We start from the raw sequence: 14324 nt of genomic DNA, 5'->3' as shown, positions 1-14324 counted from the left end.
AATAGCAGTTTCTATTGTATGGTCCAAGCCTGAAAATGCCATGACTCCCTCCTTGATTCAGGCCTTCCGTATTCTAGAAGGTGACAGCATCCTGATGTGTTTCCTTAATGGCTATAAGGAAGGGTTATTCAATTTGTTGTTTATCCAGCAAGCAGATTTTTTTAGTGTATTCCGTACACCAAGAACTCTGCCACTGGATGGGAATCCAAATCCCAATAAAATACAGGGCCTGCCCTCAAAGAGCTCCTAAGGGCAAGGGCATTTAACACAAAAGTACAAATTGCTGTCCCACATATTGTAAAAGGGACATGTACAAAGTGTTATGTGACATTTGTTCTGAATTTTCCTGGTCATTGAACATTCTTTTTTAGCTCCCTTCCAAATCTCACAAAGTACACTCAGATCTAATTTTTTAAAATAATTTTTTATTATGTTAGTCACCATACAGTACATCCCTAGTTTTTGATGTAAAGTTCCATGATTCATTACTTGCATATAACACCCAGTGCACCACGCAATACGTGCCCTCCTTACTACCCATCACCGGTCTATCCCATTCCCCCACCCCCCTCCCCTCTGAGGCCCTCAGTTTGTTTCCCAGAGTCCATAGTCTCTCGTGATTCATTCCCCCTTCTGTTTACACCCCCTTCATTCTTCCCTTCTTTCTCCTACCGATCTTCCTGCTATTTCTTATGTTCCATAAATGAGTGAAACCATATGATAATTGTCTTTCTCTGCTTGACTTATTTCACTTAGCATTATCTCCTCCTCCAGTCCCGTCCATGTTGCTGCAAATGTTGTGAAATCGTTCTTCAAATCTAATTTTCAAAACAGCAAAAATCGTTTTTCATGAGAACAGTGTTAGGTTTTAGAACCTAACAGGTTCTAAGAACAGCCAGGTTTTAGAACCTAAAGGTCAAAGTCTAGAATGTGCCATCCTTGTTTTACATCAATCCAGGATTTAAAATGAGACCCATAAGTGGCATTCTAAGACTAGGAAGGTAACCTTGAAAGCAGTTCTTCGTTGTTGTTTTTTCCCCCCTTCAAACAAATAATGCCTCAGAGAGATAACTGTTGACATATTCTTTGAGACAGAACAGCCAACAATTTGCAGTCCCATCTGCCATTCAAAATGCTGCCGAACTTTCCAGTGAAGACTGCCTTCTGCTGAAACAGGTCGTGCCAGGTGAGGACACGTGGGGAAAGGCCAAGAAGGTGAGTGCAGAGTCAGCAGGAGTAAAGCTTCCACGAGCTCCACTAACAAAAGTGATTCATTCCTCCTAAATTTGTAACATCTTCAGAAACCAGAGGAAGTCCTATGAAATAGAACAGAGAGGAAGAATTTGTTCATGAGTGAAATTTGGAAGTATTCCTAAATTGAATTCAAGTCTGGTGATATTTTTTTCTACTTGACTAGAAATACATGTTAGGTAGAGAGTGGACACTTAGGATTTAAAGAAGTGTTTAGAACATGGAGCCTAGTCTTTATTTAGTTGCATTCAAGAAACATTTATTGAGCACCTACAATGTGCCCATGTCACATTGTGCAATGTTTATGCACAAATCAATGTTGCACAATACTTGGCCTCGTCTTACTGTCTATGGGAGATAAGGGCATAAACAAATAGTTACAGCATTATGTCATTTACGCTGGAACAGGCTTTTACAAGGTGCTGGTGGACAGAGTTGGGGGTGGAGAGAGGGAAGAGAGGAACTCTGTTTAAGTGAAGCTTTAAAGATGCTGGTAGTTCACGAAGCTGAGCTCAGTGAGGGTCCATGGAGCAGAAAGTAAACGTATACAGGCAACCTCAAGAAGCCCATACGGGCAGAGGGAAGCCATTGAAGGCTTTGGAACAAGAGGGTGACCTAATCAAAGGTGTGCCTCAGAAATCCTTCTGGTGGTGATAGGATTGGACAAGGAGAAAGGGAGAGTTTGGAATAGACATGGCAGCTGGGTCGCAGGGGTGGGTTCCGCAGGGGTTCAGACCAGACATGAGGACAGACTGAACTAAGGGTGATGATGTTGGAGCAAGGGGAGCATGTTGGCTGGCGGCTAGTAAAGGAGAAAGGGCAGGAGCTAGTCATAGGAAAAGGTAAGGGGAAGGAAATGTCCAACACGAGTCCCAGGCTAGGCTGGCTTTAAGGATGTGGGAACTGTAGAGTCTCAGAAGGGTCCCAGGCTTGGTTTAATGCTCTGTCAACATCTGGAAACCATTAATTTTTGAACAAAGGGCCCACGTGCTCATTTTCATTGTGCACTGGGCCCTGCACGTCCTACAGCTAGTGTTCCCAGGGTTGTCCTGTGCTCAGAGGTGGATCGCTGGGCCAGTAACAGAAACGGGAAACAGAAGAACACGTTTTGTTCTAGGAGGGTTGGGTGGGGAGAGGAGGTCGGTTTTGCAACACATGTACTTATGGGTCATCAAAGTAGAACCATTCAATAGGCTGTGAAAAATTGGATGTAAATTTCACGCAAGGCGCAAGCTAGCGCTACAGATGGAGGGAGTACCAAGGCTGAGGAGTGGAGAGGCTGGGCATGGATGAGAGTGTTCAGAGGGAAAAGACGCTGGAGACAGAACCTTTGGGAGCACCTATATTTAAGAGAAAGAGAGGGGAAAGAGAAACGACAGAGGGGGAGTTAGAGTCCTATGGGAAAATTTTGGAATTGTGTCCCGGAAGTGAAGGAAAAGTCTCAAGAAGGGAGTGATCGTGTGAGATAAGCCACAAAGAGATCCAGTGGGGAAAACAGTTATTGCACTTGGCAGTAAGAGGGTCCGTGGTCATCACTGAGACCAGTGGTGGAGGTGGAGGTCCTGTTACAATGGACTGAAGGAGCAACCAAAAGGAAACCGAAGTAAGACCATCCTTTCAAGTACCTGGGCTAGGAAGTCAAAAGGAGGAAAGAAGTTGAGAGCGTAGAGAATAGAGAAGAGTTTTGGATTTTTGTTTTGTTTTGTTTTTTTCCCTTAAGACGGGGAAATCAAGCAGGTCTGCATGTGAGAGCCTTGTCCTTACTAGGTCAGGGGAAGGCACACACTTCCAGGACAAAAGTACTTTCTGGGATGGGGAATGGAGACAAATTCACAGATGGAATGGTCAGAGGGTGAATGAGTATTCTATACATTATTCCCTGCACATATGTGTTAAGAGATCTGTTGAGGGTGGTTTTGTTTTGTTTGAACTTTCTCAGTAATGTTTACTCCTGAGAGTGAGGTGGTCAGGGTGCAGGGTTTTAGAACTGTGCTGAAGGTAACTTTATTTATTTATTTATTTTTAAGATTTTATTTGACAGCGCGAGAGGGAACACAAGCAGGGGGAGTGGGAGAGGAAGAAGCAGGTTCCCAGTGGAGCAGGGAGCCCGATGTGGGGCTCGATCCCAGGATCCTGGGATCAGGCCCTGAGCAGAAGGCAGACACTTAACGACTGAGCCACCCAGGCGCCCCTGAAGGTAACTCTTTGCAATCTACAAGAAGACACTGACCAGGGACAAATACCACTGCTGAGTAGCAGGGAAGGCTCAGTGGCTGTCAGAGCAGAAGCCAGCCTCATGAAAGAGGCACAACTGAAGGATGCTTGCCATGTGTATGGATGAAAAACTAAGAAGCAACTTTGGCCCAGGGTATTAAGAGCTCAACAAGGGGGAAAGCATTTGCCTCTGAATATTTTTTAATTAAGCTCTGAAGACCCTCCTTTGCCATATTAAACCCTCACAACAGCACCTGCTTTCTCTCTGTTCCCTGGGCTGCCTACCCAGCACCAAGGCTCCTGGGCATTGGTTGGAGGCGAACTACTCTGGAGGCTGCAACAAGGCAAGTGCTGATTGAGTGAATAATTAATGCATCACTAAGACCTGAGACTCCTGCCTCCCTCAGCAGAAAGGACGTTTATAAACCCATAAAGCAGCTTTACTTTGCGGTCTAATGATTAAACTTTCCCTGGGCCCTATTTCATGGCAGCTCAGTTAAAAGCTGACCAGCTAGCCACTTAAACCCTTCTCCCTGGGGTAATTAAAAACAAGCAAAATCTCCTGGCTGGACTAGCGACTAACAGTACTCCCTTCATGCAGGGCTCTCCTGCGACCCCAGCTTTGACTCCATCCATCGCGCTAAGGCAGCAGAATTGGGCTAGTTCACTGGAAGGGTGGCGTCGGGCCGCCAGCCTCTCTTCCCTCCCCAACCCCCAGGCGTTGGGTGAGCTGCTGTTCACCCGTGATCTGACCAGACAGGTCACACACAGGACCATTAAAAGCCCCCCTCCCCCAACCTCCCCATTTGTATACTAGGGAGTTCCTCTCTAGAACGGCCGAGGTGGCGCTTTGTGGAGGTGGTGAAGTGTGTCTCATTCCTGGTTGAACCAACCCTGTCACCGTGAGATGGGAAAAAGCCTCACCAACCATAGTGTCATTCGAGAAACTACCAGAAGTAGAGCCACCGTCTGGATTTAGGTAAGAAGTAGATTTTTAAAAACAGAACTAAACGGGTAATTCAATGCCGTGGCCACCTGGGTGGCAGGGACTAAAGGCGGGTCCCGAGTTACTGTGCGCGCCCGGGGAGGCCCGCGAGCAGCGGCTTCCTTGCTTGGCGTGGAGACCTCAGGGATGTCGCTTCTAGCCCAGGCTGTGATACCGGATTCCCTTCTTTCCCGGCAGCGAACCTGACAGGTCGACCCTCTTTCTAAAGGGTTAACCCGCCTTCCCCGGGTGCCCCGGGCGGGAGTCTGTGGCCCCGGGTACCCTTCCGTGACTCACTCCTTGCAAATGTAAACGCCCGAGCGCGCGGTAGGTCCCGCCGGGGGGCCCCCCTCGCGCCGCGATCCGCACACCTACCTCGGCGACCCGCCCGGACGCCACCCGCCCCCCGCGCCGCCCCGCAGCCCGCAGCGACCGTAGGCGCGGCCTTAAAACAAAAGAGGCGCCCCGGGAGGGTGGGACCCGGACCTCACCCCCTCCTCGCCCAGCGGTGGCCGCCCGCCCCCTCAGCCCCTGCTCTCTGTGTGCGCATGAGCGGAGGCGCCTCCCCCGGTTCCTCCCAAGGCTAAACTTTCTAATTCCCTTCTTTGGGCTCGGGGCTGCCGGCGGCAGGGAGAGCGCTCGCACCGCCCGGTGAGGAGGACAAAGTGCCTGCGCGATTTTTTCCCCTCCCGACCCTCCAACTCCCCGCTTCGGCGGCAGGAAATGGAGGGGCCCCTCTCTTCTCTCTGAACATTTGCTTTTTTTTCTTTTTCTCTACTTCTCCAGCAAGGAAGACGGGGGAGAAAGAGGCAGGCGGCTTGGCGGCTGCGTTCTCCCCTCCTCTGCAGGGACTGTCCCCTCGGCTGCAGGGACTGGCCATGGGGCTGCTCCAGGTGTTCGCTTTCAGTTTCTTAGGTAATTCCGCGGACGCGGTGGGGGGTGGGGCGGTGGAGGGTGGGAAGAGGAGTGGGCTTGGATGGGGAAGAAGACCCCGAAGCCGTTTGAGCCGGCTTCGAGGGAGCCTAGAGAATCCGGAGAGGGACTGGGGTGGGACTCGTACCCTGGGATTAAACGCCAGCGCCCTCGGTGGCTGCTGAGGACTAAGCGCGAGGATCCCCCGCGGACCCGCATCCCGGGGGCTCTGTGCCCAGAACTGGGGATCCGCGGCCCCTGCTCCGGGCTTTACACCTTCGGCGGGTTCTCTGTGGGTCTCTCCACTGCGGGGGCAGGCTTCCTGGGGTGGGTTGGAGGCTTGCCGCGGAGGGCTCCCCTGGAACCCATTTCCCAGCGAAGTGTTCAAGCTGAGCGCAGGCTTAGTCTTGGGAACAGATTGGAGCCATGTGGCTTCAATTAACCAGCGCTGTTTGCCCCCGGATGGCGCCAGAAACAGCTGGACCGGGTGCTTCCCTGGAATGGCGAAGCGTTGAAGGCACTCCAAAGCCGCAGGGACTTGTCCACTCGCCCCTTGCTTGGGAAAGCGGCGCCCCCTGCGAGTCCTGCTACCTTGTCCCCAAAGAAGCGCTCGGGACCTCCGAGCGTGCACCCCCACACACCCGCAACCCCACACTCACGTTTCCGCGCGCGCGCACACGGTTTCACACTGAGGATGCATAGGCTGCCGCGTGCACAGAGGTTCATACACTCACCTCCCTACCGGTGCGCGCATGGGTGTTTGGTCTCTCGCCTCCCAGCGCTCAGGTCCAGGCACAGGCAAATGGAAGTGGCGGGTCTGCACCTCTACCTTTTGTGGCTGGAGCTGCTTCCCCAAGGCTGATCTGGGTGGGCCTGAGTGTCTGTGGGTCTCCCCGCAAGGATGTTCTGGGCTGACGGACCAACGTGATCGTGCGTCTCTTTCCGAACCCTCTCTCTACGTCCCGGCCTCTCCCTCGCTCATCTTTGCGTGGTGCCTCTTTTCTGCGCATTTGCTTTCTTCTGAACCTACTCTGTTCCCGCCCCTACTTGTGCCCTCCTCCCCACGTCCCCGGTCGCCTGCCCTTTCCACAGCCCTGTGCGGAGCCCTGGTGCGCGCTCAAGAACCCGAATTCAGCTATGGCTGCGCGGAGGGCAGCTGCTACCCCCGCCACGGGCGACCTTCTCATCGGCCGAGCCCAGAAGCTCTCGGTGACCTCGACGTGCGGGCTGCACAAGCCTGAGCCGTACTGTATTGTCAGCCACCTCCAGGTGAGGGCGGACATCCCAGCTCCAGGCTCCGCGCGCCGCCTCCGGTCCAGACCTAGGGGCCAGGCCCTGGGGACGCCACATCCTGCCAGCTATCCAGATAGGAAGCACGGCCAGTCGGGGAGTCCCGGGATTAGACTGGTTGCTCACCCTTTTTTGCTCCATCTCCGTTTGCACAGTTGTATCCGCCAAACATTTCCTGCCGCCTCCACCACCGGCACAGTCAGTATGGAAAAGCAGGGCTGCCCCAGATCCTGACCCGGAGCCTTCAAAAGTCCCGAGTGGTTTGGGTTTTGTCTTTATTTTAAATCTGTCTTCCTTGGAAATATGTGTAAAAGATAGTTTATCCTCTTTTTCTTATACTGAGTAGCAATCTTGGGTTTTTCCCGTTTGGATCAAGGGAATGGCAGCGCTGACAGATACCTTGCAAGGTCACTCCAGTTGCTGAACCTGATTTTCTCTCCTCTGGTGCTGTTCCCCACCTGCCTCCATTAGATACTTTTTCAAAATGCCCTGGTTGCCATGGTACCCTGATAGAGAAGGACCAAAATGAAATTTCAGGGTGCTGCTTCTAACAGTGGGCCAGGATCTTAGATTTCAAAGGTTACATTTTTACAAAGTCAAAACTAATTTTTATTTTCATTTTTAAAAGATTTTATTAGCGCTAGCGTGTGCGCATGTGTCTGTGTGTGTGTGTGTACACAAGCAGGGGGAGGGGCAGAGGAAGAAGCAGGCTCCTCGCTGAGCAGGGAGCCACATGTGGGACTTGATCCCAGGTCCCCAGGATCATGACCTGAGCCCAAGGGAGACACTTAACCAACTGAGCCACCCAGGTGTCCCAAAACTAATATTTTTTTAAAAGACCTAAAACCAACTACCTAGAATCAGAAGGCTTTTGCTTGATTTTCTTTTTTTTTTTTTTTTTTAAAGTAGACTGATATTTCTGACCTCTGAAGCGTGCAAAAGGCAGCTAGCCAGACACGGTTGCAAGTGCCAGAGCCCACCGCTTCAGTTTTGGTCCCTCTACCTACCTGTACACCTGCCCTTTGGGAGGAAGTATGGTTCGCACCAGGGCTGCCTTAAAATGGAGTCACTTTACAAAGCCGAGAGCCCATTCTGGAGACCTGATAAATTAAACCAAAGGAATGCGGTCAAGTGGATTCTGCTCATTCGCTTCCAGGTTTTTACAGAGATGTCTAGACTGCTTCCTCCTGATTAGAAGGGTGGCTATAATTAAACTTTTTTTTAAGTTCTGGTAATTGTTCTCCAGTATTAGTTTCCCTGACTACAAGTTAATGAAGGCAGTCGATACCTTTTCTAATATTAGCATGTAAATTTTACCTAATATATTGTGTTAACCTTTACCTGGGAGGCGAGGACATCCTGTAAATGAATCACCAGATTCTGAAACTGGCTCTGACCAGAATGAGAATTGAATTGTCGGTCTTCAAAGCCAAGTAGAGGCAAACTCTCTGGTTTATACGATTAGTCATGAAGTGTGGAGTGCTCTTTACAGATATCAGAACCTAAAGAAAGGGCCTGGGTGTGCACTTTTCTCAAACATTTAATGGGTCTGAAAATTGAGGCAGGAATCTTAAGTATTTTATCCAGGGACCCATTGCATTGCTGGCTTCTGTTCTCTTTTTTGTAGTACATTTTGCTCGTCCCTAAATCCTTTTGGGAGGAAGGGGATAACTAATAGCTCGATAAATACAAACCTAAATACAAACATAAAAGCACGGTCTGTTGATACTGTCTTTATCAGAATATTAGCCCTGCTTAAATGCTGTTCGATGTACGTGGATCTCTATAGACGCCATTCTCAGCTTCAGTAAGGTCGGCGTTGGCATTCTTCGGGGTGGTCTCAGTGTATAGTGCTTTCAACAAAGCCCAGCCTGGTACCCACTTGCCAAATATTCTGAGCAGTTTCTAGGTTAGCCCGCAAGCTGCCACCATTAATTCACTGCTTGGGCAGAGCAGAAGCTGAGAAAACTGGTTCTGTATTTCCCAAAGCTGCTTAAATACATCTGCCTAATACTTGGCCTCTGCCTTATGTAGGTTTTAGAAAATCAGGCCGAATGAATTGTTCTTTTTCCCCCCCTTTCATTTTTCAGTTTGCTTTATGTCAGCAAAAATTCTCTAATGCCTCTTATGCATTTTACTGGAAGAGTAAGCTTCTCGAGCTATTCATTGAGATGAAGGCTTATGCCTAGAAATTTCATTTTGATTGAATTAATAGCTTGTGGAAACAATGCCGCCTTTTACTTTTGACCTTGAATTTATAAGAGTGGAGGAAATTTTCAGGAGTAATTCATACCCCATCAGTTAAAAAGCGGAAGGCACATTATGGGTCACATAAGTAATTTTGGCACGTTCATTTTTCTTGAAGCAAGTAGGTTTGATTTTTGTATTGTGGGCTTAATTTTTGGGGTGTGTGTGTGTGTGTGTGTGAGTGTGTGAGAGAGAGAGAGATTGCTTCCTAGACTCATAAAACTAACTTTCCTTTCAGGAGGACAAAAAATGCTTCATCTGCAATTCACAAGATCCTTATCACGAGACCCTCAATCCTGACAGTCATCTCATTGAAAATGTGGTCACTACATTTGCTCCAAACCGCCTTAAGATTTGGTGGCAATCTGAAAATGGTATGTGGTTGGTGTGGGAACCCTGAGTGTGATTGGTCACCTGGAAGGAGTTTACAGGCTCCTGGGTATTTGTGATCTTGACTGGTTTCTCTGCCCTGTAATTATGGCCTTTGGCAGATTTACTATCTTGCCCTAACTTTTCTTGGTAAAATCTGATCTTCCCGAAGCATGCACTTTCTGTAAGAAAGCAGTCTTTGATGCTAGACCCAAGGGGTATTTCGTAGTCCTCATCCTGAGGGGAGTCTTTGCGGGGGTGGGGTATATCTGTTGGGGGTGGGGAAGGCCCTGCACAGCCCTGAATCTTCCACAAAATATAGACTCTTTCATTTTGATTAACCCCAAAGGAAAGGGCAGAAGCAGCCCCCACCTCTACCATCACCGTCCTTCCCTCTAGAGGAAATTCAGTAATAGTACTATGAATCAGCCCTAGATGTTAAATTTTCAGACCGTCTACCTAGATGTCACCCCAACTCAATTTCCCTAGTGAGTATGTCAACCCAGCCCCTTTTTCGTTTCTTTGCCTAGGGGTTTGGGTTTAGTGAATTCATCAAGCTTGATGTTTCTTCACTGGGAAACTAAGCCCCAATGAGTTTTGCACTTGTTTCAAACTTGAATGCTGAACTTTGGGAAATAAAGGTAGAGTTTTTGTGTCTCTTAATTAACAATGTACCATTAGATCTTCCAAAAAATTATGAGAATTCTGGCTCTCAAAGAAGTGAACCTAGGCTTGGCCACAGAGAGTATGGATTCAACTAGATCTCTCCATTATATATGTCCTATCCCTGGGAAGCTTTCGGATGCTTGCTATCATTTAACGTTCTGTAAAGAGGAACTCCCTTACTAGACTTCCATGTCCTTGACTATGAAATTGTACTTGCTTTCTAGAAGACTGTTGGTTTCTGGAGAGGGTTGGTTATTCATTGGTCAAGCTTGGGACTGCGTTGGTTACCAGATTGAGACAGACCGGTCCTCAAAACGCATGTGTCCATTAGAGCCTTATCGGCTCTTAGAGGAGGTTATGTTGGTTGATACTTCAGTGTGAAGGAGAAGTTTCTGTAAGTCTGTACTCCAGTCACAAAGGACTTCGGAAATAGCAGAGAGCTGCTTCCAAACAGGATCATGTCCCAACTGCCCACATTCTTCAGTGACATGAAAAGACCTTTAGAAGGACACCTCAACTTTAGTGTCAAGTTGACAGTAAAATTGTTCATCTCGTGCCATAGTTCTAGGGGAGGGTTTTTCTTGGCTACATCAGCAGTTCATCAATTTCTGCAAGTTTGAATTTGTGGGGCAAGAGAGGCCAAATGCCAGAAAGACGGATTTTCAAGTAAAGGGGCTTACATTCTCTGTCACAAGAGATTAGATGAGGTTAGGCTGAAGCCTCGTCCACTCATTGTTACTGCCCCCGTCCTCTCCCTGGTGTCCGATCGCTCATCATTAAAGACGTTCTTCATGGATGTGATTTGATCCACTTTCTGTGGGTTTCGTCCATGTGGAGCTTCAGGTGGTGACGTTAAATTCTTGGTGTTCAGGCATCAAAACGGGCTTGGAGGGCAATCCATTACTTTTCACTTACCCTTCCCAGTGATCTATCCCTAGGTCTGACAAATTAAAATACGCCATAAAAGAATCCTCTTGTTTCTTTGTGGATTTTTCTTCCGTTATTAAAAAAACTGTAATGCGTTATCAGGTTCTAAATCTAAAATGGAATGTGCTTTTAGGGCGCACATTGCAGCCTATGTTCTTATGTTACAGAAAGGGTACAGGTCTTGTTTGTACTTTACGTTATTTTGTTATCTCTTCATTTTGAACAAACATTGCAGGTTTTTAAAAGCCTGGGAGAGAAGAGACACATGGTGGCTGAGTTAGCATTTCACTCCGAAAGGCCCAGAGTCGGCTTATAATATGGCTCTTTTTAATAAGTTAGATAAGGTTGGTTAGTGTGATTATAATGTTTTTCTTTAACATTCCAACTAACTCATATCCGTTTCAGTGACCACCCCCCACCCCCCACCATTGGCTTGGCAGTTTTCCAGTGGGAGAGTTTATTTCAAAAGTCCTACTGATTTCCTGAAAATACACCAGCCCCTGACATGATTCATTCTGACACATTCCTGTCTTCCTGTCTCGAAGACTTCTTTCGCTCTAGAAGGGGGACCCCCGAAGCTCTCTGGAGCCCAGGAAACGGGGGAAGGTCTCCTGTAGCAAACTGGAGGGCAGGCTGGAGGGCCCGAGGTAATGGAGAGGAGGAGTACTTCCATCTCTGGAATTCCGGTGGCCTTTTTAGTGTACTAACGTGGGACTGACCGACCCTCGGGGCATGCTGCAAAGGCTCGTTTGTTTGCTCAGGCTTCCCCCTGAAAGGGAAGATGTTAGTGTTTGTTCTGGGCCCGTTTATTTATTTGACCGATTCTTTCTCTGGCATTGTTTATGGGTTGTGGCAATGCGTCCAAAGGCTTCCCCATCAGGGATAGGTCTTTCTAAATGGGAGCGTAACTAACATGCGTGGTTATGTTATTTATTTTCTTTGCTGCTGCATTAAAAAAAGGAATATTTGTGTTTGGCCTGGAGGAGGATTAGGTCCCTTGCTTTAGGCAGCAGGCTGAACCCCTCCTGTGCACAGGAAGTGACCCCCTCCTTTTCCTCGGAGAGCTTCTTGGCTTAGAGGATTGGAAGATGTTTTACTTTTTCCTAAGCAAAAGCTGCTTTCTTGACAGCAACTAGAGGCATTCTGCCAGACGTCTTGTTCCGGTGAGCGGATTCAATATGGTGAACTCCGGAATGATTTGTGGAAACCTGGAGAATCCTCCTGATTTGTGCCTCACCTCCTACCCCAAGACAGGTTTCTTGACTTTAGCTTCACTTCCTGATGGAATGCAAGGAGGATTTCTATGAGGGGCATAAAGAGAATTTAAGACAACCATCCCAACTGTTCACAGAGGTCCCTGTTTACCTTACTGTTTCCTTTTTTATTTCTAAAAAATCTCCTATAGGCGTGGAAAATGTAACGATCCAACTGGATTTGGAAGCAGAATTCCATTTTACTCATCTCATAATGACTTTCAAGGTAAGGAATTCGTCACTTTCTCACAAATGACATGTTGAGAGCTCTGTGTAATTCCCTTTTCAGTATGGATGTCTGTTGTGAGTTGGCCTAAATGGGAACTTAAATATTATTGTTGCCATAAATTGGGATCATCGAGCAGCTTTTTAAGATGGGCATGAATAACTATGTTTAACAAATACTCTATCTTCATGGCAAGCAGGAGAGAGCGAGCCTCTATTCTAAGGTAATTCAACTGTAAACTTTTAATTAGATCTTTTTATTTCCCCATGGAGAGAGGCAGCTTTGACTCTCTCCCAAACCACAATAAAACATCTGGAGAGTAAATCCCTGATCCCTTGTGTTGATGTTTTAATGCTGAGCTTGGTAACTGAAAAGGAAGTGTATTATCGTTAGTTTTCAAGGGTTTGCAAATTTGTGGGAACAGTTTTGCAGTTTCCTTAAGAAATGCATATGCCTTCTTAAATGCGGATTTTCTCATCCTTTTTCTTTTAGAGATGTAAAATGACTCCAGGGCTAGGGAATTTCTCTGGACAAAGTCCCTTTGTTTCTTCATAAGCAGCTGTCTGGAAATGACAGCGTTCGCATGGCTTAAAGTACACGTCGATGCACGTAAAACCCATAATTTACCTCTTGCTTCTCAGATTAAAATCACTTTGGGTAGTTCTTGGTTGGAGTCGGGGGCCTTAGCTGCACCGTCTCAGGTTAGGAAGAGGTGTCAGGGAGAGATTGACCATGTGCGTGGGTAGCCCTGAAAGTCTCCCCGTGCCCCGAACCGAAGCCTGGGAGGCCAAGGAGCGTGGATGGGCATTGAAGCAGAACGTGACTAGGACGCATGGTAGACTGCTGGTTCCCAGTCCTGAGCCCCTGTCCCCTGCCAGTCCTCCCCATCCCCCACCCAAGAGGTGCTGTTGCTTCTGCCTCCGAGGAACGTTTCCTCTGTGACACCTGATATGGGGGGGGGGGGCGGGGGAGGCAGGGGCTCTCATTAAGCAACTCAACACTGTGCCTCCTCCCTTCATCAACTGTGGCCAAGCTCAGCTCGGCTGTTAGAAGAACTCAGCCATGCATGAGGGTGTGGCCAGCATGTTTTGGGACGCCTAAAAATATACAAATTATCATTCATGTCGATGGCCCTGTCTTTTATTTCGGAAAGGGCAGCTGTGTGCCTACATGGGTCGTTCTGAGTCTGCGTGCCCCCAGAGGCCCTCTGGGTACGTGTTCTGTAGTTACGTACTCACGCACGTGAGTGCCGCGGACCACAGAGGAAACTGCACGCAAGTGCGGAAGGGCACAGAGGCGGTGACCGAACAGAGACCTGAAGAACGGCCACAAGCGGTCGGACTGTAGTCGGTGAAAGAGAAGTCCTCCTTCCTGCGGGTTCTAGCTCCCGTGTGCACAGCGACATGCATGCGGTTGGACAGGCTTGGGTATAAGTCCCCACTCTGCCCCTTCCTGGCACGTGTGGCCAGAGCCTCGGCTTCCTCTTCGGAGGGAAGAATGGGGAGAATGAGAACACCTACGTGCTAGGGTTGGGTGACCGAGCCCTCTGCTCCGGAATAGGCGTAATCTTGCCGCCTGGCATCTGATGGGAATGCGAGCGTTTTTATATATGCTGATGCTTGCCGGTAGTGATTGCTCTATAGATATTTACTGACTGAGTAAGGGGATCCAGGAATTCAGCCATCTGTTTGTAAGAAAATGCCTTGGGACCCGAGCTGGAGATCTTAAAGATATCCTGGTTGCTTGTCTGCGGGGGGCCTTCCCATCTTGGGGGGGAGGGGGACATAGACTTGCAAATAACTTACATCCCAGAGGGTGCTAAGTGCCCCGGCAGGAGTTCGGACAGCACACACTCTGGGCGTGGAGGGCGAGATTAATCGTAGCCTGGGCTAAAGGAGAGAGCTTCACGAAGAGCGGTCTGCGTTTGACCCGGGCTGGGAAGGGTGAGCGGGATCTCAGTGGGAGGAGGGGGAAGAAAAGCCAT

General features: G+C 48.6%; 1 protein-coding gene across 1 annotated transcript in view; it reads left to right on the top strand.

The window, feature by feature from the left end:
• The first annotated feature begins 5299 nt into the window (after positions 1-5299).
• LAMB1 (laminin subunit beta 1) overlaps positions 5300-14324 on the top strand; it is a 66423-nt gene continuing 57398 nt past the window's right edge. Inside the window, 5 exon segments of the mRNA XM_045793474.2 lie at positions 5300-5365; positions 6455-6525; positions 6527-6631; positions 9138-9273; positions 12267-12340. Coding sequence (XP_045649430.2) covers positions 5329-5365; positions 6455-6525; positions 6527-6631; positions 9138-9273; positions 12267-12340 — 423 coding nt within the window. The 5' untranslated portion in view covers positions 5300-5328.

This window comes from Ursus americanus, chromosome 3 (assembly GCF_024610735.1).
Source record: "Ursus americanus isolate L20-20 chromosome 3, mUrsAme1.1.p, whole genome shotgun sequence".
Lineage (NCBI taxonomy): Eukaryota > Metazoa > Chordata > Mammalia > Carnivora > Ursidae > Ursus > Ursus americanus.
Note: the sequence above shows the minus strand (reverse complement) of the source record. Positions and strands in the feature narration are given on the sequence as shown.